The 26914-nt window shown below is 50.8% G+C and overlaps 1 protein-coding gene across 1 annotated transcript in view; it reads left to right on the forward strand.

Moving 5' to 3' along the window:
* RIMS4 (regulating synaptic membrane exocytosis 4) overlaps nt 1-26606 on the forward strand; it is a 65795-nt gene extending 39189 nt beyond the window's left edge. Inside the window, exons 2-6 of the mRNA XM_036826990.1 lie at nt 1441-1579; nt 16492-16604; nt 16899-17000; nt 17606-17745; nt 22042-26606. Of these exons, the coding sequence (XP_036682885.1) occupies nt 1441-1579; nt 16492-16604; nt 16899-17000; nt 17606-17745; nt 22042-22260 (713 nt within the window). The 3' untranslated portion in view covers nt 22261-26606. The remainder of the gene's footprint in view (nt 1-1440; nt 1580-16491; nt 16605-16898; nt 17001-17605; nt 17746-22041) is intronic.
* The last annotated feature ends 308 nt before the right edge of the window (nt 26607-26914 follow it).

Below are 26914 nucleotides of genomic sequence, written 5' to 3' on the forward strand. Positions count from 1 at the left end.
CAACATGCTACACAGTGAAATGCATTGCCCTCACGGAGTTTACCTTCTGCGTGGAGGAAGCTAGTCAATAGACCAGTAGTGTAGAACATGTCGGGGTGGTAAGTGTCAGGAAGAAAACCAAAGCAGGGGGCTGGGTGGAGAGGGGCCGGGGGTGGGAGGGGCCAGGGGATGATCAAGGAGAGCTTGGATAAGGTAACGTTTGATCAGGGAGTGGAAGCGAAGGTGTGAGCTTCTGATGGGAGAGGATGATCAGAGAGAGGGAATAGAAGGGCAGAGGGCCATCGTCCTCATAATAACCCTGCTCTCCCATTTTACAGTCGAGGAAATGGAGGCACAGGGAGACTAGTAATTTGCCCAAGGTCTCACAGCCAGTAGAAGGAGATCCAGGATTTAAACCTGGGCAGGGTGCCAGTGGTCTGAATCGGTGGTCCTCAATCAGGGGTGATTTTTGCTCCCCCCCCCAGAGGATATTTGGCAGTGTCTGGAGACATTTTTGACTGCCATGACTGAACTGGAGGGAGGGTGCTACTAGCATCTAGTGGGTAGAGGCCAGGGATACTGTTGGACCTTCTACAATGCACAGGACAGTGCCTGACAGCTAAGCAATAATGCATCCACATTGCCAGTTGTGCTGAGGTGGAGAAACCCTGGTCTAAATCCATGAAAAGCACTTGACAGAGAATATGACACATAGTAGGTGCTTGGTAAATAGTAGCTGAAGAGAAGGAGGGAAACGATTTGGAGAAGATTGCAGGGAAGAAGTGAATTCAAGAAACAGTACATGTTGGATGGACCTAGAGAATGTTATACTTAAGTGAAGTCAGACAGAAAGACAAATACTATATGATATCACTTATATGTGGAATCTAGATATAATACAAATGAATCTACGTACAAAACAGAAACAGATTCACAGACGTAGACTTATGGTTACCAAATTGGAGAGGGAGGGAGGGAGGGACAAATTAGGAGGCTAGGATTAACAGATAGATACAAGCTACAATACGTAAAATAGATAAGCAACAAAGATTTACTGTATAGCACAGGGAATTATATTCAGTATCTTGTAACAACCTATAGTGGAATATAATCTGAAAAAAAATAACTGAATCACTTTGCTGTACACCTGAAACTAACACAGTATTTTAAATCAATTATACTTCAATTAAAAAAAAAAAGTACATGTAAATGAATCTGCCAGCTAAGAGAACTCATGTGATTTCTGTTTGTTGGGTGGGTGTAAAGGGCAGGGTTGCCCCAGGGAGGGTGGGTGCAGGTGAGGCCGGTGGTGGGAGGAGGTTGATGGACTGGGGATGGGGATGGTAGAGGCCGAAGCTGGGCCGCCACCAGCCTTTGAAACACTAACCAGAGGACTGGTCTCTCTGTCCCCTGCCACCCCATGTCTCTCCCCCCATCTCTCTTGGCCACTCTGCCCAGAAGGGGACAGCCGGAGGTTGAAGGGGGCCATCCAGAGGAGCACGGAGACGGGCCTGGCGGTGGAGATGCCCAGCAGGACGCTGCGCCAGGCCAGCCACGAGTCCATCGAGGACAGCATGAACAGCTACGGCTCTGAGGGCAAGTGAGTGTGGGGCCCGCAGTTGTCTTGGGCGTGGGATGGGGCAGGAGGGACAGAGCAGCGCCCTCCAGGATCCCTGGGTCAGCCTCAGGTTGGGAGGGGTGCTAACTCAGGGCTCAGGGCTCCTGGGTCATCCTCATCCTCAGAAGGAAGTGATGAAGCAAGGATGCTCTGAGGGAGTGTGATGGAGCATGGACTCTGGTACCCAACTGCCTAGATCTCAATCCTGGCTCCACCGCTCACTGGCTGTGTGATCCTGAGCAGGTCACCTGTCTGTGCCTCAGTTTCCTCGTCTGTAAAATGGGGACAATACTACCAACCTCATAGGGGGTTTTATGAGGATTAAATGGGTTAATATTTATAAAGCACATGGCACAGTGGCTGGCAAAGCAGTGTCAGTAAATGAAGAAGGGGGTTGGAAGGGGTTTTGTTAGGATCGTTGTTATTTCCTCTTTACTCTCTTAGTTCCTTAAATCCCAATTGGTTTTTAAAAATATGTACTACTGCTTGATGAGGAGTTTCACACACATCAAGTCATAAAACATTAGGTCCAACTGGCTCCTTGCCTGTGTTTCTCTCCCCCAGCTGTACATCAGAATCTCTGGGAACTTGCTACAAATACAGATCTCAGGGCCCCAAGTCCAAGCTGCTGAATCACACTCCTTGAGAGTGGAGCCTGGGAATTCCATTTTTAAAAGACTCCCCTGGGAGAAGACCAATCTAGACTGGGGCTCTCATTGTTGGAACAATCATGGACCCTTCTGAGAATTTTGGGAAAGCTTTGAGCCTGCTTTCCCCTGATAAATATACACATATGCACCCTAACACAAACAAACACTCATTTTTTTTTTTAATTTTTAAAATTTTATTTACTTATTTTTTTGGCTGCATCAGGTCTTAGTTGTGGCACGCGGATCTTCGTTGCGGCATACGGGACCTTTTGTTGCTGCATGTGAGCTCTGTAGTTTGCGGCACGTGGGCTCTCTAGTTGAGGTGCTTGGGCTCGGTAGTTGTGGTGCACGGGTTTAGTTGCCCTGAGGCATGTGGGATCTTAGTTCCCCGGCCAGTGATCAAACCTGCGTCTCCTGCATAGGAAGGCGGATTCTCAACCACTGGACCACCAGGGAAGCTCCCACAGACACTCATTCTTACACGCACAGTCATACAAACACACTTCGTGTAACTATAGCAGGTTCCTACATTCTCCTATACCCCATCCCTGGCAAGGAAACTTTGATCCAAAGTGACTTCCTCATTGTACAGATGACCAGGGCACTCAGAGAGGTTGTGGGGCTTGGCCTGGATCACACAGCATGTTAATAGGTCTGGAACCCAGGAGTCCCGACTCTCAGCCGGGGCTTGTACCACAGCACCCCATCACTTCATTGTCTCAGCCGTCCTCGGCCAAGGTGGACAGGGGTATCACCATCCTTGTCAAGCACAAGGGGAGACTGGGGCTTGGAAAAGTTAAGTGCCCTGCTGTCCAGTGTGATAGACCCTGGACGAATGTGGCTATTTAAATGTAAATGAATTAAGATTAAATATTCTTTTCGTCTGTTGCATTCGCCATATTTCAAGTGCTCAGTAGCAGCACGTGTCCAGCACCAACTGTATCGGACTGTGCAGATGTCGACCGTTTCCGTCATCATAGGAAGTTCCATTGGACAGTCCTGGCTGAGTGGCTTGTCCAAGGCCAGACACCCAGCCAGGCCTCTGGGGGGTGGGGCTGGGGCTCAGCTGCCACCTTCTGCCCCCCTCCTGTTTCTGGCCCTGCCTCGCAGCTGGGGGCTCTGCCGCCTGAAAGCCTTCTCCCCCTCCGCCCCTCCTAAACGGGGCGTCTCCGGTCTCTGAATGGCCTTGCCTTGGCGGATGCTGCCGGTCCACCCACCTCCTAGGGAGACTTTCCGGAGGGCGAGACGAGAAGGAGGACAGGCGGGAGGGAGAGGGAGAGGAGGAGGACGAAGAAGAAGGGAACAAATGTTTGCTTTAACCTAAGAAACTTGGCAAGGCATCAAAACTTGGAGGAAGATATTCTAGGCATCTGGGTAGCAGTGGGTCCCTGCTGAGTTTCAGGGGGTCAGGAGATCTGGGTACTTAGTCCTGGCTTGGCCACTGACCCCCTGAATGGCCTTGGGCATGTCTCTAGTCCTCTAAGCTTTTTTTTTTTTTTAATTTTATTTATTTATTTATTTATTTATTTATGGCTGTGTTGGGTCTTCGTTTCTGTGTGAGGGCTTTCTCTAGTTGCGGCAAGTGGGGACCACTCTTCATCGCGGTGCGCGGGCCTCTCACTATCGTGGCCTCTCCCGTTGCGGAGCACAGGCTCCAGACGCGCAGGCTCAGCAATTGTGGCTCACGGGCTTAGTCGCTCCGCGGCATGTGGGATCTTCCCAGACCAGGGCTCGAACCCGTGTCCCCTGCATTGGCAGGCAGATTCTCAACCACTGCGCCACCAGGGAAGCCCCCCTCTAAGCTTTAAGGAGGCGGATAAACATCTCATCTGTTGGCCTTGCAGACAGGTCAGAAGACCAGGTCATGGGGGCGGCAACATGGTGCAATGAACAACAGCAGGGGGTCAAACCCATATTCCCATTTTACAGAAGAGGAGCTGAAGGCTCGGAGAGACCACATGACCTGTCCAAGGGGAGCAGCATAGGAGGGTGTCGTGAAGAAGAAATGAGATGATGCCTGCACACGACAGGTGCTTAGGAGGTGCCTCTTGTTGTCATTTGCTGTCATGTGATTTAAGGGACCAGAGAGTATGCTATATTACAGACGTGTTCAAAGCCAGGACTCTGGAGTCGGACAACCCTGGTTTTAACCTCATTTCTGCTGCTTAAGAGCTGTGTGGCTTTAGGGAAGTTACTTTACCTCTCTGGTCCCAGTTTCTTCATCTATAGAAAGGGGTCCATAATAGTACAGACCACTAATAGACTTGTTGTGAGGATTCAATGAGTTAATATATGTAGAACACTTAGAACAGTGGCTGGCACATAGCAAGCATTATTATTATTAGCTGTTGGTATTGTTGTTTGTTGATTCAGCCACTGTAAGTTGAGTATTTTGCTCCTTGTGGCCAGTTGCATCCTAGTAGATAGAGTGAGCCACCCCCATTATAATTGTGTCTAGAATGTGCTTAGCACAGGATAAGCACGGGATAAATGTTGGCTGTGATGATTATGATTATTAAAAGGTTTGCGGTGGGTGTCTTGAGACAGTTGAGGAAGGATCAGGTGCTTTGGAGGGTGATTCGTCCAGGAGAGGGGAGAGCCTTGCCCTCCCAAGAGGGGCTGAGTCTTGGTGGAGCCCAGCCAGGTGCTACCCCCTTCCCCCAACACCTGGGTGAGGAAGGGAAGTGGAAGGGACAGGTGGGGACACTGAGCTGTGGTCAGCCTCCTCTTTGTTCTGGAGGTATCTGGGGCACTGGCAGGACCCAGATGCCAGGCTCTGAAATAGGAGGGGGTGTGACCGTCCTCCCCCTGGGCTCCTGCCAGCCCAGCTGAGGCTTATAGGGAGCCGGCATGTTTGAGGAGCCCCCGCCAGCCTGCAGCCCCTGGTGCTGCCGGGTGTGTTTATTCCCGCAAGTGGGCACAGGGGTTTTCATTTAGCACCTACAGTGGATTTTCATGTAGTACCTACAGTGTGCCAGACAATTGGGCCGGGCATCTCAGAGACCCTGCCTTCCACTGACCACGCAACTAGCAGTGTGGTGAGAGATGCAAAGGGCAGGCACAGAGAACTTTGGAAATGCTGCCTGCAGCCAGCTCTCAGGGCTGGGGAACAAGGGCTCCCCACAAGGGTTGGGCCATTCTGCCAGTGACAATGCTTGGGCTCCAGGCTACACGATACCAGTTACAGTGGCTTTAGCCCTTGCTATTCAAAGTGTGGCCCACGGCCCAGCAGCATCCCGTGGGAGCTTGTTAGAGATGCAGCATCTCTTGGGACTTCCCTGGCAGTCCAGTGGTTAAGAATCCACCCTTCCACTGCAGGGGGCACAGGTTCGATTCCTGGTCGGGGAACTAAGATCCTGCATGCCACCGTGGCATGGTCAAAAAAAAAGAATAAAAAGAAATGCATCATCTCAGTTTTCTTTTTTTTTTCTTTTGCTATTTAGCAAGGTAGTATTTTTATTTATTTATTTTTAAACAAGTTTCAAAAGATTTTTTTTTTAATTGGGGTATAGTTTCACAGTGTTGTGTTAGTTTCTACTGTACAGTGAAGCAGAGTTCCCTGTGCTGTACAGCAGGTTCTTACTAGTTACCTATTTTATACATATTAGTATATATATATGTCAATCCCAATCTCCCAATTCATCCCCCGCCCCACTTTCCCCTCTTGGTGTCCATACATTTGTTCTCTACATCTGTGTCTCTATTTCTGCCTTACAAACCGGTTCATCTGTACTATTTTTCTAGATTCCACATATATGCCTTAATATACGATATTTATTTTTCTCTTTCTGACTTACTTCACTCTGTATGACAGTCTCTAGGTCCATTCATGTCGCTACAAATGACCCAGTTTCTTTCCTTTTTATGGCTGAGTAATATTGCATTGTATACATGTACCACATCTTCTTCATCCATTTGTCTTTCGATGGGCATTTAGGTTGCTTCCATGACCTTGCTATTGTAAATAGTGCTGCAATGAACATTGGGGTGCATGTGTCTTTTTGAATTATGGTTTTCTCTGGGTATATGCCCAGTAGTGGGATTGCTGGGTCATATGGTAATTCTGTTTTTAGTTTTTTAAGGAACCTGCATACTGTTCTCCATAGTGGCTGTATCAGTTTACATTCCCACCAACAGTGCGAGAGGGTTCCCTTTTCTCCACACCCTCTCCAGCATTTATTGTTTGTAGATTTTCTGATGATGCCCATTCTAACCGGTGTGATGTGATACCTCATTGAAGTTTTGATTTGCATTTCTCTAATAATGAGTGATGTTGAGCATCTTTTCGTGTGCCTCTTGGCCATCAGTATGTCTTCTTTGGAGAAATGTCTATTTAGGTCTTCCGCCCATTTTTGGATTGGGTTTTTTGTTTTTTTGATATTGAGCTGCATGAGCTGTTTATATATTTTGGAGATTAATCCTTTGTCCGTTGATTCGTTTGCAAATGTTTTCTCCCATTCTGAGGGTTGTCTTTTTGTCTTGTTTATGGTTTCCTTTGCTGTGCAAAAGCTTTTAAGTTTCATTAGGTCCCATTTGTTTATTTTTGTTTTTATTTCCATTACTCTAGGAGGTGGGTCATAAAAGATCTTGCTGTGATTTATGTCATAGAGTGTTCTTCCTATGTTTTCCTCTAAGAGATTTATAGTGTCCAGTCTTACATTTAGGTCTCTAATCCATTTTGAGTTTATTTTTGTGTATGGTGTTAGGGAGTGTTCTAATTTCATCCTTTTACATGTAGCTGTCCAGTGTTCCCAGCATCACTTATTGAAGAGACTGTCTTTTCTCCATTGTATATCCATGCCTCCTTTGTCCTAGATTAGTTGACCACAGGTGCGTGGGTTTATCTCTGGGCTTTCTATCCTGTTCCATTGATCTATATTTCGGTTTTTGTGCCAGTACCTTATAGTCTTGATTATTGTAGCTTTGTAGTATAGTCTGAGGTCAGGGAGTCTGATTCCTCCAACTCTGTTTTTTTTTTTTTCAAGATTGCTTTGGTTTCATCTCAGGCTTCTAACAAGATCCCCAGGTGGTTCGTGGGTTAAGGTTGAGAAGCTCTGGCTTAACGGTAGTAATGTTCTAGAGCTAACACTATACAGAGCACTTGCTACGTGCAGGCACTGTGCTAAGTGTTTTTACACGTATTGACTCATTTAATTCTCCCAATGACCTGATAACCCTGGAACTGTTAATATCTTCATGTTACAGATGAGGAAATGAAAGCCAAAAGAGGTTAATTAATTTGCCCAAGGTCACACAGCCAGTAAGTGACTTCAATTTTGGGGATTCAAATCTAGCATTTGGAGTCTGCCCTTAACCATTCTACTCGACTCTTTCCCTCCTTTAATGGCTGCATCTGTCAAGATTTCTGGAGGTGGATGCTTCCAGGATGGTTTGGTGGCTCAACGAGTCTTTCTTTTCCCTCCTCAGGCCTCAGCATGGTGGACCAATCCTGGTTTATCCCCTGGGACTGGGGAGGGGTTTTCTTTTCCAATGCCCCTTTCTGCCTGATTGAAAATTTGGTTCTGTATATTAAGGATGGAAGGGAACAGTTATAGGTTGGGCAACCATCCAAGCTCCCACTCCCACCCCCGCCCCAAGCAGGCCCGTATCCCCTAGATAAAGGGCAAGGATTCAAGCCCCCTGAGAAAGGACCATGAGTACCTCCCCAGACCCCTCATCAATCCTGAGATACTCCCTGGTGACCATCTGCTTCAGTTTGGGTTCCCCAGAACCAGACCCAAGACATGGATTTGAGTGCAAGCAGTTTACTTGGAAGGTGATTCTGGAAAACCATGGTGGAGGGGCCAATAAGAGAGAGAGGGCAGGGGAGGCATCCAATAACATGTGTGTTGAGAAGCCAGCTGCCACTGTGGGCATCCGGAGCTTAATCCTGATGGGGACTCTAGGAGTCAGTGTGGAACAGGTGCCTGAGAGTCATTTCCTGGGAGGCCAGGGAGCTGGGGTATTTATACTCCCACTCTCATCGGTTACTGGTTGATGGATGTTCATGTTTAACTCTCCTGCCCTTCCTGTGGCAACGAGGGCTCTGGAGACCAGAGAAATTTCTTGGGGGCCAGAGAAATATGGCCAGAGGAATGAGGGTGCCAACAGTTAGAAGTCACTGAGCACAGACATGGTGAGGCTCGGGGGATGTGGGGGACAGCAGCAGCGTCTGCTGTGCTTTCTGAGTGCACAGCGCCACCATCTCCCAGCTGCCCGAACCAGACGACTCTCCCAGACACCTCCTGCTCTCTCGCACTCCGTATCCAGTCCATGATTGGGCTCTACCATTTCACTCCTAATTGTCTTTGACTCCATCCACTCCCCTCCCCTCCCCCAGCCGTGAGGCCACTCATCACTCTTGCCTGGATACTTGCAAGTCTCCTTTTTGGTCTAAACTGCACAGTCTGTCACTCAGCACTTATTTCCTCTGGATTCTGCCAGCTTCCCCCAGTCCGCAGCTGTGTGCCCCCTGCTCCACCACTGAACCTCTTACACTTCCCTCCGTCTCACCTCCAGATCTTTGCATACATTGCTCCCTCTACCTGGCACTCCCTTTCCTACCCCTGCTCCCTCTTTACCCTCTGACTCATTCTTCCTCCAGATCTCAGCTAAGAACATAAGCTATATCTCATGTGCCAACTTCAGCTAATTGATAGTGGCTTCCTGGAGTGCTGTGTTGAGAAGGATTCTGAAGTGCGGTCCGGGCCTGGCAGGAGCGTTGAGGTTGTTTGGCAATGTCTGTCCTGGGAGTGGGCAGGGGAAGTGGAACGGCTCAGGTCTGCCATTCCTCTGGCTGCATCAGCAGCTTCCACAGCCTGTTCTTCCCCCACCACAGCACCCAGCAGTCTGTCTTACTTGTCACATGTGTGTCTTGTCTGTCCTACTAGACACTGAGTTTGGTGCCTGCTCAGCACAGGGCCTGGCCCACAGGAGATGCCCCACAAATTTGGATGAGTAATAGGTGGAGACTACGTGCAGAAGTACATACACACACTTGCCTCTCCTCCCCGCCCCTCCCCAGCCTCCTTCATCACAGACCCAGGGTCTCAGCATCCTCCCCATAAACGCGAAGCTCTCCAGGCTGGCTGCTGGTGTCCCTCCTCCTCCTTCCCTCTGCCCCTGGTTGTCCTGTGGGGTCTGGGTCATCAGCGTCCTGCTCCCCGGGTGTCTGGGTCACGGTGCCCACAGCTCTGGAGAGCAGAGTGTGAGCCGATGGCAGGGCCACTGCACCCGGCCTCAGGGTGGCTTGCTGTCAAGGCTGCTTCAGTCATCACCAAAGGCCCAGGAGGATGGGTGGGTGGTCAGAACCCCCTTTCCCTTTCCCACCTCTGCTACTTAGCAGTCATCGTGCCTGAAGGACAAGCAGGACAGATGTGGCCATGGGCTAGGAGCTGGGGATTTGTTTGCTTCTGTTTTATAAGCACCAGTATTTGTTGAGCACTTGACTGCACCAAATTCTGTTCTAAGGCATTCATCTCATTTAATACTTACAGCAGCACCAAGGGTGGCCTATCATTGTTCATTCCTACTTCACCGAAAAGGAAACCCAGGCTCTGAGTGGTGAAGAATGTGTCTCTACAACCAGTGAGTGGGGGGAATCAGGATTCAGATCCAGACTGCCTGACCCCAAAGCGTGGACTGCAAATCCCTGTGCTCTGCCCTGGGCAAGGCTAAGGTCCCCTCGGGACACAGAGACAGCGTAGCAGAGAGGCAGAGTAGATGAACCCCGGAACCAGACTCCCAGGTTCAAATCCCAGGTCTGCCACTTAGCAGCGGCGTGATCTTGGTCGGGTTACTTAACTTTTCTGTGCCTTGGTTTCCCCTTCTGGAAAGTGGGTATTAATAATAAGTACCTAGCTTGCACAGCATTGTTAAATGAGGTTTAAATGAGTTAATATGGATAACTTAGTACTATCAGTGCTTGGCTCATGGCAAGCTTTTGATCAATAAAAAATAAATCCCTGGCTTCATGCCTAGGAGCTACGCTCTCGTGGCCCGGGGTTGGGGGAGGGGTAGGTTTGGGAATGTCTTGAATACTTGAGAAGCTGGAGTCAGGATTGTGTGATGCTGTGTATCCTGGCATACAGTCAATTCTGCTGCAGTGCGTGTTTTGAAAACGCAAATTTGTTCCAACGCGATTGAAGTATTCTGGAATAATTTGAGCACAATATAAATTTCGCCTTTGCTCAGGTGTGATTTCATCCACGAGAAACACGAGGTGAACTCGGGAAACTGCACCCATTTAGGAATGCACAAAACATACTTCTTGCTTCCTCCTCCCTCAGCCCCCCCGCCACACACACACACCTGGCGTTACAGCTTCCCACCCGTCCGTTTCAGGCAGCCCTCCGTCACCACTTTGCAGTAACTCACACTGCAGACCTGCTGACACTCATTTCCAAGAGCAAGCGTCAGGCTGTCTTCAAGGTAAAGCACCATATTTATTGTAGTATCTATGCGTTTCTTAACCATCTTACAGGTATAAGACTGTGCCACCTTTTTTATTATGTCCCTGTCCTTTTTTTTTTTTTGATACACTGTTCGGGTGTTGTGCCCCTAACCATATTTTCCCCATAAGCTCTGTGTTTGACTGCAGGACTTTGCACTGCACTGTGGTTTTTAGGAATGTATGTTTTGCGTTACAGCAGGACCGACTGTATTGCAGGCTCAGCGAGGCTGTGGGAGGGTGGATGGATAGGCGATGGACATGTAGGGGCAGGTGGTGAATGGATGGACAGAGAGCCCGTGAACCTTTCAGAACCGCATAACCCATACTCACCACGAGGGCTGGGCCGCCTTTTAACTTCTGATGAGTTGAGACAGGCGATCCATCTGGAAAAGAGAGTAGAAGTCAAAACCCCCGAATAACCCAATTATTTCTTTAACCGTTGAGAACATGGGAAAACCAGAGGCCAAACTGAGCTCAAAGGTTAATAATAAAAGACAAATGGGTTTCAGCTCCACAAACAAAACTAACAGGATTTGAAAGGCTGGAAATCTAATTTCACCAATAACACAAAATAAGAGGCCAGCAGAACAGAGGTTTTAATCCTGTTTCAGGTCTCTGCCTCTGCCTGGTGGCACGTGTCCCTTGGAAGAATCAGCTGCTGTAGCCACCCTGCTGCCCCTCCCACCCCGCCCCAGATGACCTGGGCTTTGTCTCAGGCATCCAGATGCTGCACTTCCTAATAGGTCTGGAATTGGAAGTGCCATGAAAACACCACAGAGAGGGAGAAGAGGCTCTCCCAGGCCAGGCAGCAGGGACCCGCTAGCCACAGCGTCTCAATCCTTTATTCATTCAGCACATGCTGTGTGTTAGGCCCTTTGCTAAGCACCTTGCCTGCGTCATCCTGTTGACTCTCCCCAACAGCTCAGCCAGGTGACTATAATTTATTTCCATTTTATACATGCAGCTCAGAGAGATTACCAAACTTACCTCAGGTTGCACAGCCCTGGAACCCAAGGTCTGTATTATGCCGAGTTCAGTCTCAACCAGTATATTTTCCCAGTTTGGGGACAGCCCAAGGGTTCGGCAGTAAACATCTATTGAGTTCCTGCTGAATGAGGCATGGTCTAAGTAGCAGCAAGTATGTGGCATTTACCGATTCAGCACGCTCTTTCCTACCCCTTTGGGAATGGATCCTATAAGCAGAGATTTTCAAAACATTTAAAACTGGTTCAGCACAGGCACCCAGCAGTGGAAGGGCTGCACTCTGTCTCTAGGGTAGGTGTGGGCTCGTTTGCAGGTAAGAAGATTCAAGTGCAGAGCCTCCAGCAGCTGGCCAGAGGTCACACAGCAGGCACTTGGCCAGTGAGGAGTAGGACCAGCTCTGACTTTGTATCCTCTGCCTTCCGTCCTTCTCCAGGGAAGTCCCCGAGGTGGAGCGGGGTCTCTGACGCAGTTGGTCCCCTGGCCAGCAGGGACCTACCTCCACTTTATTCTTCCTCCCTCCAGCCCCATGGAGGATGGGACAATCCGTTCAAGGTTTCTGGGGCGTCAGCCTGGTTCCTTGGCAGCCAGCGAGGCACCCTGGGATGGGAAATCAGGCCGCCACCCAGATATTATAAACAATTACCGCTAGTTACCAGGCCTGCCAGGTCCCCATTGTCTGCTCACAGTCCCACCAGGAACTGAGGCAGACAAGGACGATGTTGGAGGAAACTTTCCGTTTCAGGCTGCAGAAGGCCTTGCTCTGCCTTGGGGGGCTGGGCCCCTTCAGTGCCTTAGATCCCACGAGGTACCGCTATTTCTCGAGCTTTTAGAGCCCAGACCCTCCGAAGAGAATGGATTCCGGACCCTCAGGAGGCTGGGGTGGAAGAGAAACGGGCGTGGAGGAAAGGCCAGGTCACCAGCTGTGAGCGAGTCTAGGTCTTAGCTTTCGTGCTGTTAATTCAGGTTCTTTGGGTTTGCAAGAATAGCGGGTATCCATTTCTGTCCCCAGGTAATTAAGTTATTTTTTCCATACTTTCTCTATAACACCGTTGCATAATTGTAGAGATAATAGATTCGGACGCTTGACTGCCTGGGTTCCAGTACTACTCTGCCATATCTTAGTTTGGTCCTCTCTCAGGTGCAGTGGGAACATATGCTCCTCTCCAGGGCGTGGAGGGACACACAGAGCCTCAGAGATGCTCCAGAGTCATTTGACAGGACACTAGACAACATTTCTGCAAAGCATGGCGCCCTTTTCTCACCTCCACCCAATAAGAAGGATGGGCACGAGTCCCCTCTGCTTTCAGAATCCCCAAACCTCTGTGGAGTTTCCCATCATCCCTTAGCACCACCAGCCCAGCCTGGGGACCCAGACCTTCCTCCGTTCTCTTCCCTCCCTGCCTGACTCCCTCTGCTCTCCCAGACTGGGGATTTGGGGTTGGTTTGTTTACTCACGGGCAGGACAGCCAGGTTTTGCACCTCTCCTTCCAAGACTGCTGCTTCTTAGATTTGAAACTCAAAAGCTAAGAATCTGACTGTCTTGTTCTCTGCATCCTACCGGGTCATCCCTTCTCTGAGGCAGTAGACCTAGGATACCGTGACTCCTGCCTGAATGGGGAAAGGGTGGCAGCAGGTAGTAGGAAATCATGAAAATGAAAAAGTACTCAGGCTAAAATCTCAAATTATTATCCTTCCATTGACTCTGCCAATAACGTTAAGTCAAAGCAGAATCTGTTGGAATGATTCTGGGACATCTCATGCGCTTGAGGAAAGAACCGGTGGACAGGACTGGGTGGCTAGTAGTTTGGGGCTCTTTTCGAGGACAGGCCATTCACATGGCTCAGTTCTCGTGACTGCTGGTCTCCGGGCTTCTCTTTCATTTCCCAGAGAGAGTCTTTGCTTGACTGAGCTTGGGTCAGCTGTCTGACCCTGGGTCCATCAGCTCTGGCCAGGGGACAGGGTCACTGCATTCATTAGTCAAACCAGTTGCTGTAACTAGCCTCTTCAATCAATGACTTATGGCTTAATGATAATGACTTAATACAGACATTTGTATTTTTGCTCATGCAGACTTCGGTGCAGGTGTTTCTGGTCATTGCACCCAGCCAGGCTCCTTTTTTCTTGTCTTTTTTTTTTTTTAATCCAATACGTGTTTATAATTCCTCTACTGTCAGATATTTAGATTGTTTCCATTTTTACTATTATAAATCATCCATGGCTAAATACAGTCCTTTTCTCCTCAATGTCCAAAAGCCTAAAACAGTTGATTTCCCTCTTTTCTTCCTGGACCTCTGTCCTTTCCTGTCTTCTGTGACATTGTATACACCTGCAACATAGACCTTCTCCAAGGTCCTGAACTAGACTCTCTTGCCCCTGCCTTGTCTCAGTCACCCTCCTGGGCGAGAGAGAAGTACTTACTCTCTCCTGCTCCTCACTAAGCTCCTTTACTCTTGTGCTTTCACCATCCTGAGGACCTCAGGACCCTCTGCTGGTGACTCTGGTCAGGATAGAGAGAAGATAGTATGTGGGAGGTGACCTTCCTTCCTCTCCCCTTGTTGCTGGACCCTGTGTATCCATTGGCCCCCACTTCAAATTCTCCTCTCCTGGTCCATTCTGGGCCACTGCAGCCAGCAGTGATTCCTCTCTTCTTAAGGCCCCCGGGGCTCCCACAACCCAAGGTGGGCGGGTAGAGGACTGGTTGTGCCTCATAAGAAGACAGTAGTCTTTTTTAGTTGTTTCTTTGGGGGCAATATGTTTGTTTGCTCAGCAGAATGGTAAGGTGTTTGTGCACGGAGTCTTCTCTTGTTTCTTCCCCCAGCTTGCTTGGAATTTTATACATAAAGGTCAAGTAGTCTTGGGTGACATGAATTGGGCAGTGGCCTCGTATAGTAGCAGGCACTGCCATCATATAGCCCTCGGACAGGTGTCTTTCTCACTCCTGGCCTCAGTCTTCCAATCTATGAAATAGGGAGTCTGCTGGGTTGGAGGACACCTTCCTGTAACTGTTTGCAGAGCCAGCAGGTATATCCTTTGCCAGCTGTGAGGTTTTGTGAATTAGCAATGAGGTGTAAAGGCAGACAGCTATGGTTCAAGCACCAAGGAGCATGTCTAGGGTGTGAAGAGCTGGGTACAGGCAGAGAAGACCGTGAGTGAATTGTTCTCTCTGAAGAACTGGGGAAAAGGTAGACTAGCAGAGTGGTTTGGAAGCAGAAGGGGGCACCCTCGGAGTGGAACCACAGACCCCCACCTCCCTTGGATGCTCCTCCTGCTCCTTCAAGGCCGAGAGCCCAGCAGGTTCCCTGAGAAGGGAGCTGGGGGCAGGGTGGCAGCTGCTCTCAGGCTGGGGAACAAAGTGTGCAGTGCCCTTGAGGCCCAAGGCAGGCTCCCCTTCCTGTTCAAAGAGGCCCTGGCTGCTGCCGTGAAACCCAGCGCACAGTACGTGCTTATTAAAAGTTAGCTGTTACTCTTGGAACATGCCCAGGTGGAAAGTCACCTGAGGTTGGCCTTAGAAGTGTGGTATCCAAGTGCTGACTCTGCCCTGTGAGTTCTGGCTTTAGGTTAGCCTGAACCTGCTTCCTCATCTGAATAATGCTGATAAAGTCAAAACAAAACAAAACAAAACCAACCTCCTTTGTTTGTGGCAAGGTTCCTATGAGAATGCTTTGCTCCTAAAGGTAATAGGGGCACATCAGGCATGGTACTTAGCACCTGATCTCATTAAATACAACAGACCTAGGAGATGGGAAAGAAAAAACTAAAATTGGTTTCAGCAAAATAATATAATAATAATTGTTGTTGTTGTTGACTTACGTAACTAAAAAAAAAAAAAAAAGAAGTATCTCTTGCTTCAGGCAGAGTTTGATCCAGGAGGTCACGCAGTGCCACCTGTGTGATATTTTCCTTCGTGGGCTCCAGACGGCAGCAAGAGAGCTGCCAGAGGCTCCAGTTTTCTGTCTCAGGTTCAAATCTGATGGGAAGAGAGAGCTTCTCACTTCCTACAGTTCGAAGAAATCTTCCCGGGCAGATTCTTGTGAGCTGCCTTGGGCCACACGCCCAACTCTGAGCCAGTCACTGGCTAAGGAAGGAACGGCTTGATTGACTAGGCTGAGCCTACGCCAGCCTCTGGAACCAGGTCTGCTCTGCTCCATGGGAATCAATGCCTTGGGGGAAGGGGCTCCCCAAAGGAGATTTGAGGTCTTGTTCCCAAAGGAAGGCGAGTGGACGTTGGGCAGCTCTGTGGCAAGAACAAGTGGAACCTCGGAGGCTGAGCCACTGGCGCCGTGCATCTCAAACTGTCCAGTGCAAACAAGTCTTCTGGGGCTTGTGTTAAAAGCCAGTCGCTGATTCAGCAGCTGGGGAGTGGAGTGGGCCTCAATTCCCTTTCTAATTAGCTCCCGGGTGATGCTGCTGGTCTCTGGACCACACTTGAGTGTCGCAGCTCTCACCCATAGAGCCAGGCATTGACAAACATCATCTCCCGTGAGTCCTACAGCCACCCAGAGAGGCAGGTGTCACCATACCCATTTCATGGAGGGGGAACCTGAGGCTCGGCGAGGAGGGGTAGGACAGGGAAAGGTACAGGACACAGAAGCTAAGCCCTGGAATTTTGGGAGTCAGAGCTGAGATTTTAGGGCCATTAAAGTAGAAAGGAGGCAGAGATAGGACAGCGGTCTGCCTGAGGCTGGGTGATGGATGTGGACAGAATCGCTGTGGAATGAGGGCCATTCTGGAGCTGATTGCCTGAGTCATCAGAGTCCTCAGTTGGCCCCTGGGAACGTCTGCTTTTGTCTCATCCTTTCTTCTTGCAGCCTTAACTATGGGGGAGTTTGCCTGGCATCGGACGCCCAGTTCAGTGACTTCCTGGGCAGCATGGGGCCAGCACAGTTTGTGGGCCGCCAGACCCTGGCCACCACGCCGATGGGTGAGTGTCCCAAGACCTGTTCCAAATGTTGGGGGGGTCCCCACCAGAAGCCCCGTGTCTCTCCCTCCTTCCCCTCTGCCTGGGCTCCATCTGCTGAGCACCCAGCCTGGAGCGCAGTTCCTACCTGCCAGGCGCTCCGCGGAGCCCGGGCGCTTGGTGTGGGAGTTGGTTCTGCTCTTGTTCGGGGCTGGGAGCAGCGGGAAGGGATTTCATCCCTCAGCGGAGAGAAGGAGCTGAGTCCTTGACGGAGCTTCCAAGCCACTTCCCAGTCTCAGCTCTTGGGGTCTTCTGCAGGGGATGTGGAGATCGGCTTGCAGGAGCGGAACGGTCAGCTCGAAGTGGACATCATCCAGGCTCGGGGACTGACGGCCAAGCCAGGCTCCAAGACACTGCCAGGTGTGGAGGCTGCCCTCCCGTCTGCAGGGTGGGGGGTGGAGGTCGGGGGGATGCCCTGAGGGCTGTCTGGGTCTAGAAGAGAGAAAATTGGGTCCAGCTCTGGGGGATCCCTCAGTCCCAAAGCAAGTGACTCTTGTGTAACTGATGATTTAGGATTTTTTCTGGAGACCCAGTTGAAATTGTCCGTTGACCTTGTCAGCCTTCCCGGCTGGACTGAGCTCCTGGGGGGCAGGGACTGTCTTTCCTGTTTATGGTTCTACCCTAGCGCCTGGTAGCGCTCATGGAATACTGTGGGTGCTCAGCAGACATCTGAGTGAATGGGTCAACCACGAATATATAAGCCCGGGAAGGGTGGGCAAGCCAGGGACTGAGAGAGGGAAAGGGTGAGCAAAGGAAGGGGGAGGCAGGCAGCACCACCCGAGGGGGCCGCGTAGGCCCCAGCTAACCCTGGCTGCACCCCACCACCTACCCCCACCTGCCCCTGTTGCCTCTTCTGCAGACCCCCTGGGGGGACTCAGATCCCCAGCAGCGGGTCCCTCTGCTGTGCCCTTCGCCCACCATTTGGGGCTCAGGCTAGAACTCATCCTGCTGGCCTCTGTCCCCAGCGGCCTACATCAAAGCCTACCTGCTAGAGAACGGCATCTGCATTGCCAAGAAGAAGACCAAAGTCGCTCGCAAGTCGCTGGACCCGCTGTATAACCAGGTGCTGCTGTTTCCCGAGAGTCCCCAGGGCAAAGTCCTGCAGGTGAGGGGCCTGGGGGCGGGGCGGGCTGCAGTATCAGAGGGAGAAGGAGGTGCTTCTTGGGGGTGGGGGGCTCCCTGCAGGGCCTCATCTGGAGGAAGTAGAGCACTGTGGTTAATCTGAGCGCCACACCTTGCTGTGCGACTTTGAACAAGTTCCTTTCTGAGCCTCAGCTTCTTCATCTGTAAAATGCGGATACTAATAGTACCCACTGATAATGTTACTGTGAGAGTGGAATGTGTGCTTTGTGCAAGAAGAGTATTTGCAAGTTTGGCTGTACAAGTGGCTGCCGTTAACATCATCATCATCATCATCATCATCACCATCACCATCACCATCACCATCACCACCACCAACCTCTGGAGGCCAGGGGCTTGGCATGGAGCACAGTGGCAATAGACTGAGAGCCTGTGGAGGATCCAGAGAGGTCTTTGGCTCCTTGGCTTTTAGGAGGATCCTGGAGCTAGAAATAGCTGCCCATCATGGGGTCGGCAAGGCCCGGGTTGGATGCCTGCAGGAGCCACACGCCTGCTCTCTCAGAGCTGCTATTTGGACGCCTCTAGCTTATACCTCAATTTCTTGCTCCTAACCTGGGCAGGCAGAGCAAACAAGGGTAGGGCCAAGGTATTACAAGTCGCCAAGACAGTGGGACTTTTGCCAGACTGGGAAGCCCAGGTCCTATCTAGGGCATAGTCTTTCAACTTGTGGGTTGAGACCCATCACTGAGTTGTGAAATCAGTTTAGTGCGTCTCAACAAGTATTTTTTTTAATGGAATGGAATAGGAAATAGGAAAGAAATAGGAAATAGGACTAGGAAAGGTAAGTCTTAGTAAGGTAAGTCTTATTTGGTGGAGCACTTGCTTCAATTATGAATCCCATGTGTTTACTGGGTGATGATATAAATGTCTGTCTTTCTGTATATACTGGTCAAAAAAGTTTGGAAAAACCCTTCTGGTCTAAAGACATTCAGAGACAATTTAAAACAACCAGAAGACCATCTGGGGGCCACATCTGGTCCACTGGACAAAGGTTTGTGCATTTTGGCCTGAGCATCTTTGGAGAAGCTCCAGAGCACATCCCTATCTGGGATGCGGAGGGAGTGGGGAAACAAATCTGACATGGGGTCCTTGCTACTGAGCCTTCTGCCTAATGTCAGAGCAGGACAGACCCACTGCAATTGAGGAATGCCAGTTGTATTAGTCTGCTAAGGCTGCCATAACAAAGTACCATAGACTGGGGGGCTTAAACAACAGAAATGTATTTCTTACAGCTCTGGAGGCTAGAAGTCCAAGATCAAGGTGTCACAGGTTATGTTTCCTGAGGCCTCCTTGGGCTGCAGATGGCCACCTTCTTGCTGTGTGCTCACATGGTCTTTTTTCTACATGCAGACATTCCTGGTGTCTAGCTGTGTGTCCTAATCTCCTGTTCTTACAACAACACCAGTTAAAACCACAACCACCCTAATGGCCTCATTTTAATGTAATCTCCTTCTTAAAGGACCAGTCTCCAAATACAGTCACATTATGGGGTTAGGGCTTCAACATGAATTTGAGGGAACACAGTTCAGTCCATAACACCAGTGAAAACAAACCCATCCACACACCAGATGTGAGCTTCTGATCAGCTGCCTAAGGGGTGTTGAAGACTGATTAGTTGAGTGACCTCGGACGAATGATTTAACCTCCCTGAGCCCCAGGTTAAACAGCTGTGAAATTGGAATCCTTTTTTGTAGGGTTGTTGGGAAGGTTGAATCTAAGGCTGGTTTAGCCTTAGAACAGTTCCTGACATGCAGTAACCAATAGCAATGGCCCATGTTGTTTGCATATTACCCTGCATGCTTGAAGAACGTCTTACAGCTTACAGCGAGCTTTCACATCCATTATCTCCTGTGATCCTCGCTTGCCAGGTAAGCTGAGTGCGGGTGATTCCATTTACAAACAAGAACTCTGAGACTCTGTGAGGCTAAACGACTTTGCCCAAAACCACCCAGCCAGGACTGGGGTTAGAACCTGCGCGTGTCTGACCCTAAAGCATGTGCATTAAGACAACAGGCTCTATGAGTGATAAGCCAGCCCACCTTTAGAGAGGGGCAGAGTTAGAAACTGAGGTGCCGGAGAGCAAATGAGGGTCCTGTAGCCACAGACCATCCATCTGGCCACTCCAACCTCCAACCTCTTGGAGGTTGACCAAGAAATAAGGAAGACACTGCAGAAAAGAGTCTGTTGGAAAAAAGGAAGGAGGCTAGCATGTACACTATACACGTAGCAGCCACTTTTTTTTTAAATTGAAGTAGAGTTGACTTACAATATTGTGTTAATTTCAAGCGTATAGCAAAGTGATTCAGTTATTTTTTTCAGATTATATTCTACTATAGGTTATTATATGATATTGAGTATTCTTGTTGCTTATCTATTTTATATATAGTAGTTGGTATCTGTTAATCCCATACTCCTAATTTATCCCTCCCTCCCTCCCTCTCCCCTTTGGTAACCATAAATTTGTTTTCTATGTCTGTGAGTCTATTTCTGTTTTGTAGATAAGTTCATTTGTGTCATATTTTAGATTCCCCATATGAGTGATATCATACAGTATTCGTCTTTGATTTACTTCACTAAGTATAATATTCTCTAGATCCATACATGTTGCTGCAAATGGCAATATTTCATTCTTTTTTATGGCTGAGTAACATTCCAGTGTGTGTGTGTGTGTGTGTGTGTGTACACATCTTCTTAAGCCAATTGTCTGTTGATGGGCACTTGGGTTGTTTCCATGTCTTGACCATCATAAATAGAGCTTCTATGAACATTGGGGGTGCATGTGTCTTTTAAAATTAGAGTTTTCATCTTTTCTGGATATATACACCCAAGAGTGGGATTGCTAGATCGTATGGTAGCTCTATTTTTAGTTTTTTAAGGAACCTCCGTACTGTTCTCCATAGTGGCTGCACCAATTTACATTCCCACCAACAGTGTAGGAGGGTTCCCTTTTCTCCACACCCTCTCCAGCATTTATTATTATTATTATTTATATATATAATTTATTTATTTGTTTATTTTTGGCTGCATTGGGTCTTCGTTGCTGCGTGCGGGCTTTCTCTAGTTGCGGCGAGCGGGGGCTACTCTTCGTTGCGGTGCACAGGCTCCTCATTGCGGTGGCTTCTCTTGTTGTGGAGCATAGGCTCTAGGTGCGTGGGCTTCAGTAGTTGTGTTGTGCAGGCTCAGTAGTTGTGGCTTGCGGGCTCTAGAGCTCAGGCTCAGTAGTTGTGGCGCATGGGCTTAGTTGCTCCGCGGCATGTGGGATGTTCCCGGACCAGGGCTCAAACCCGTGTCCCCTGCATTGGCAGGCGGATTCTTAACCACTGCGCCACCAGGGAAGCCCGCATTTATTATTTGTAGACTTTTTGATGATAGCCATTCTGACCACTGTAAGGATAACTCATTGTAGTTTTGAATTTTTCTAATAATTAGGGATGTTGAGCATCTTTTCATGTGCCTATTGGCCATCTGTATGTCTTCTTTGGAAAAAAAATAGTCTCTTTGGGTCTTCTGCCCATTTTTTGATTGTGTTGTTTTTTCAATATTGAGTTGTCTGAGCTGTTTGTGTATTTTGGATATTAACCCCTTGTCGGTCACATCATTTGCAAGTATTTTCTGCCATTTCTGTAGATTGCCTTTTTGTTTTTTTGATGGTTTCCTTTGCTGTACAAAAGCTTTTAAGTTTGATTAGGTCCCATTTGTTTATTTTTGCTTTTATTTCTTTTGCCTTGAGAGACTGCTCTAAGAAAATATCGCTACGATTTATGTCAGAGAATGTTTTACCTAAGTTCTTTTCTAGGAGTTTTGTGGTGTCATGTCTTACACTTAGGTCTTTAAACCATTTTGAGGTTGTTTTTGTTCGTGGTGTGAGAGAGTGTTCTAATTTCATTGATTTACATGCAGCTGTCCTACTAGCCACTTTTTAAAACTTTGTTTCCAAGGATCTGGAAGCAGAGGGCCTTTTAGGGGGTGGGGTGGCAGGTAGGACACTCATCATGTAGGGTCAGCCCTCAAGGCTTGGGCTCAGAGATGGGGCGTGTGGAGGATGGAAAGAAATGGCAAGACCAGAGGCAGGAAGCCAGTCATCCAGTGACCAATAATGGTGGCACTGGAGCCAGGAGAATATGGTGGGACTCGAGCCATTTTAGGCGGTAGAATTCCCTGGACTCGGAGACGAATGGGGCATGGGGTGACCCCAGGTTCTGGTTCTGGGCCCGTGAGTAGCGCTGGCAGGATTTGAACCACTGTGTCTCTTGCCCCGCAGGTGATCGTGTGGGGGAACTACGGGCGGATGGAGCGGAAGCAGTTCATGGGCGTGGCCCGCGTACTGCTGGAGGAGCTGGACTTGACCACCCTGGCCGTGGGCTGGTACAAGCTCTTCCCCACCTCCTCCATGGTGGACCCAGCTACGGGCCCCCTGCTCCGGCAGGCATCCCAGCTGTCCCTTGAGAGCACCGTGGGGCCCTGCGGCGAGCGATCTTAGTGCCAGGGAGGGGGAGGGGCTCGCCAAGATGGTCTGGAGACCGCCCAGCCCCGACCTGGGACCCCAGGCCCAGGGGCACATTGAACAGAGGAGGATGGGGTTCTCCCCCCACAGCGGGGAAGCAGAACGGGGAGACCTGCCCCCGCAGGGCCCCTCCTCACCCCTTCTTTGCCTCCCATCCCCTGAGACCTTCCCTCTCCCGATGGGATTGGCTGCACTTTTGACTTGGCTGGTTCTTGACCTGGTGGATGTGGCTGCAATCCGGAGAAAGGAAAGACCGAGGTGGCAGAGCAAACCATCCTCCTGCCCCAGACACTGTCCGACCGCTCCCCCTTTTTGCCTCCTTGGAAGCTCGCTGCCCGGAGCCAAGTCCAGAACCCAGCGGCCATCTCCATGGTGCCAATTACCAGCAAGTGTCTTTCCTGCGGCACCGGGTTCAGGCAGCTACTCCTGCCCCAAAGCCTATGGGGCAGCTTTGCAAGGATCCGGAGCCAGCTCCGGGGGACCCCAAGCCCCCGACTTGAAGAGGAGCTCAGGCCTCCCTCCACCTGCTCGTGGAAGGAGCTTTGCCGCAGCCTGTTCGAGTCCATCTGTCCGTCCCCTGCCTGCCCCTCTTACGGTGGCTCTAGGACTTGGGGTCCTTCAGGGACCAGAGGACAGGAGGGGTGCCCTGGGCCTGGCACAGATCCCCAGGGTACCTGCCTCTGTGGGATTGCAACAACCTAGTTTGCAAACCGTTAGTGGACTGGACAGAACTCTGTCGCCTGTGTTTTAGCAGAGGAGCTGTGGGACCCCGATTTTTGAGAACCCCAGCTCCAGAGAGCTCACCGTCTCTGGATTTTGGAGATGCGGGATTGGAGAGGGAGTCTGAGGAAAGCTGGGCTTGGGACTGGTGGTACCCAGGCGAGGGTTTCCCAAGTAGGAGAATCCCTCCTTGCTGGATGAGGTCAAAGGTTATCTTGTCTGGCCCTCTGCCTCCAGGCTAAGGGTCTGGGGAGGCAACAGAGCTCCCCAATTTTAGTCTTTTTAAACAAACCACCCTGTACTAAGGGCAGAACCCACTGCCCTGGCCTCAGTGACCTTGGCTCAAGGAGAGAAAGAGAGTGAGGAGAGGCATGAGTGTGAGAATTGGGAGATTCCTTCTCGAGCAGGCCTGGGGCCCTCCCCGGGGCCTTTACAAGCCCTTTTGCATGCTGGGGAGGACGCAGGCTGGCCCCCCTCTCTAGAAGCACATTTCTGCCACCTCCCCTGGGAGGCGCCCAGCCGCCCACTCCCCATACCCCCCTCATTACCCAGTCCTGCTGTGTAGGGCATAGTCCTGGTTAGCCGGGTAGAGTTAGTGTGCCAGGCCCTGTGCCTGGTCTTAGCTCACATAGAGTCCTTACAGAGTCCCCAGACGGGGCGAGAGGAGATGGAGTGCGTTCCTGGAGACGGCCTTTTCCTCCTCGACGGCCTGGCCTGGGCCTGGATCTGGGGCCTGGTTCACACGGGAGGCCGCCCTCACCCCCCCGCCCCCCACTCCTCCTCCCCTCTTCTCCCTCCTCCTCCCCTCCCCCTTCTCCCCCTCCTTCCTCCCCCTCCCCACGTAGGGTTGTAGCCAGAGCTGCCCATGATACTCAGATGTTCTGATTTATTACCCTTGGTACTGATTTTATTTAGGAAGCACTCCTGAGGATGTGAGCCTTGGCAGAGGGGGCCTGGGCTCCATCAGAGGAGGTGGTTTTCCGCTGGGGATGCCCGGCTGTGTTGAGTTCCACCTTGCTCCCGGTCCCCCTCTAGGCTATTGACCAGGTGATTCCTTCCACCTGGAACCCCTCAGCCTGTTTGAGCCCTGGGCCCCCTTTAAAGTTCTGGATGAGGTATAGCGCCCCCATGCTCTGGGAAGGGGAGATGGAGGTGCCCCTTTGATCCAGGAGGCCTTCAGACCTTCCTGAGATTGTGGTGGCTGGAATCCCAAGGCTGGGGCAGGAGGCAGCGGGGCTCTGGAGGCCCAGAATCAGCGCCTCCCCCGTGAGTTTTTTTTAAACCAGTGTGATTTTTCTGCCGTTCGTTTATTACTCACCATTCGTAATATTTTGAGCCAGGAGAGCGCCTTCTCTCTCCAGCTGTCACTGCTCTGGTAGTTCAGGGGTAGCTTTTCAAAGACAGGGCGGAGCCTGGCTGTTTCAACCAGAGGGGGGGGGTGTGGTCTGTGCGCCCCAGCCTGAGCCTGCCCTTGGTTGTCTGCACAGCCTTTATAAAGGGAGAGAGCGTGCTCCAAAGCAATAACACCCAGAGGGTGGTCACCGAGGGCCCCCCTCAATGACTTTCTTGTTTGTTCTGTGAATTCTCAGCTCACCTCCTGGAGGGGTGGGCTGGGGTGAGGGCTGGAGCCCTCTTTCTTTGTATCATCGTTGTGAGCACATGGCCACCTTCCAAGGGGCCCCGACCATTGGGCGTGGGAACCACCGTCTGTCCTCACCAAGGGATGGGGGTTTGGGGAGGGGTGACTATTCTCATCATTAGCTTTGGGGAACCTTCATGCCTGCTCCTGTCTGATCCTTTGCCAGCTCAAACTCCCCCATTTGGAGAAGAGCAGAGAGGGTGGAGTTGGGATTAGGAGTTGGGGGGCTGGGGTCTCTAGGGGACAATTCTTTTTTCAATCCCTGGGCCAAAGGTCACATGCAGGGGTACGGTGGGAGGGAGTCATCTCCACTTTCCTTCTCCAGAATCTGCCTGTCGCACTAAAGCAAAAGGGGCTTTGGGACCATAAATGAAATCATTTCCATTTTACAAAGAGACCACAGGCCTCTGGGGTCACCTGTGAGTTTATGGCACCCCCAGCCTGGGCCTCCTCCTCCCACCAGAGGCTGAGCTGGAGCCAGGGCAGGACCAGCTGGGGCCACCATTTCCCACAATATTTCCTCCGCCCTTCTCTCTGTGTCCTTCTCCCAGGGGCCTTGAAAAGATGGGCAGTGCCAACTGTAGCCCATCTGAGAGGGGAGGAAACAGGCTCAGAATCAGTAAGTGACTTGCCCAAGATGAGACCCCTCAGCAAGTGAGCCAAAACGAGGGTTCCACTGTCCCTCCTTTGTGGGACAGAAGACCGTCGCTCCAGGGCACATCTGCCATGATAAATATTTGTGACCTTTAAGCCCTGGGCCACCCAGCCCTGCTTGGTTCCATCTTGATGGGCCAATAACTTTTCTGGGCCCCGGGTTTGGAGGAAAGGGTTGCCATAGAGACCTCGCTCTCCTGGGGGTCTGGCCTGACTAACTGAGGCTGTGCAGGATTTGGTCCAGGCCTTGATGTCTAAGTGGGGACTCCCGCCAAGGGGCCACAACCCCTCCGAGACCAGCCTGAGGGAGGCAAGACACTGGTTCCTCCCTGGGGCTGTGCGGGAGTGAGCTGGCTGTGGTACACTTCATCTTAAGGAAATCCTCACCAGACCTTCAGATATAACAACAGCTGATCTTCCTGTAGTGCTTTTCAAACTTCTTTTGTTTTCAAACTGCTTTTACCTTGCGTGTAACCTCACAAGAGCCTCTGGGCAGTCAGTGGACACTTGTGTTATCAGCCCCATTTTACAGACGAGGAAGCTGAGGCCCTGGGAGGGGGAGGCACCTGCTAAGGTCCCACTGTGAGCTGGTGGCTGAGCCTGGATGAGAACTCAGTTCTCCAGCAGTTCAGAGCTCTTTCTTCAACGTGGGGTGAAGCAGAGAGTTGAGGTCACGCACTTTACAAGCTGATCCGCCATCCGGCTCCTTATATCAGGAGCTCACGGGCACACCTCAGTGTTCAGAGGTACCTCTGAGCCCCGCTGCCCTTGGAGCACGGCTGTTGCGTCAGGCAAGGCCACCTGCATTTATTTATTGAGCAGCGGCCCTGTGCCAGGCCCAGGGGACTGGGGTGCCCCTCTCCATCCCCCGTTGCCCTGTAATGACTCCTTTGGGCTCGGGGAGGCCCTGTGTCTGTATAGCAGCATTTCTGAGTGGACGGGAAACGTTCTGTCCATGAGGTCATCTGACTCACAAACCCTGACGGGAAGGCACTGACCGTGCCCATTTGACGCATAGCTTCTGTGAGGGCAAAGTGGAGACTTGAACACGGGGCCTCAGGCATCACCTCTGGAGCCCTTTCACTCTACCACTGCCTCCTGAGGGGGTAGCAGGAAGGCAGGACCCCTGGTCCTCAGGCCCACTCTCCACTCACTCACCTTTCACCCCCCTTCCCTCTTTGGGAGCAGGAGCCCCTCAGGCTTTTGGGGAGGGAGGGTTTCCTGGGCCCCTGGGTTGGAGCGGGTCACGTTGCATTGTGTTCATGACCATGTAGCTCATGTTGAAAATTAAAGTTTTTGGCTTTTCTAACGTGGCTTGCTCTGCTGTGTGTTGACGCACTTCTCTGGGACACTAAAGGCCCTTAGTTTTAAGGATCTGAGTGCTCCGGGACGTCAGCTTTGTTAACGTCTCCTTATGGGGCTGGGGCCTGGCCCAGGAACCCTCCCAGAGATGCACAGGAGGGAACAGGGTACTGGGTGAACCCAGTCATTTTACAGATGTGGAAACTGAGGCCCAGGGGAGGGGGTGAGACTTCCCGAGGTCACATTGTGGGTGATTGGCAGTACCCAGATCTCACAGTTCCCAGAAGAGACTGTGGTCCAGGTGCCCCCGTGACA

The sequence above is a fragment of the Balaenoptera musculus genome, chromosome 15 (assembly GCF_009873245.2).
Source record: "Balaenoptera musculus isolate JJ_BM4_2016_0621 chromosome 15, mBalMus1.pri.v3, whole genome shotgun sequence".
NCBI lineage: Eukaryota > Metazoa > Chordata > Mammalia > Artiodactyla > Balaenopteridae > Balaenoptera > Balaenoptera musculus.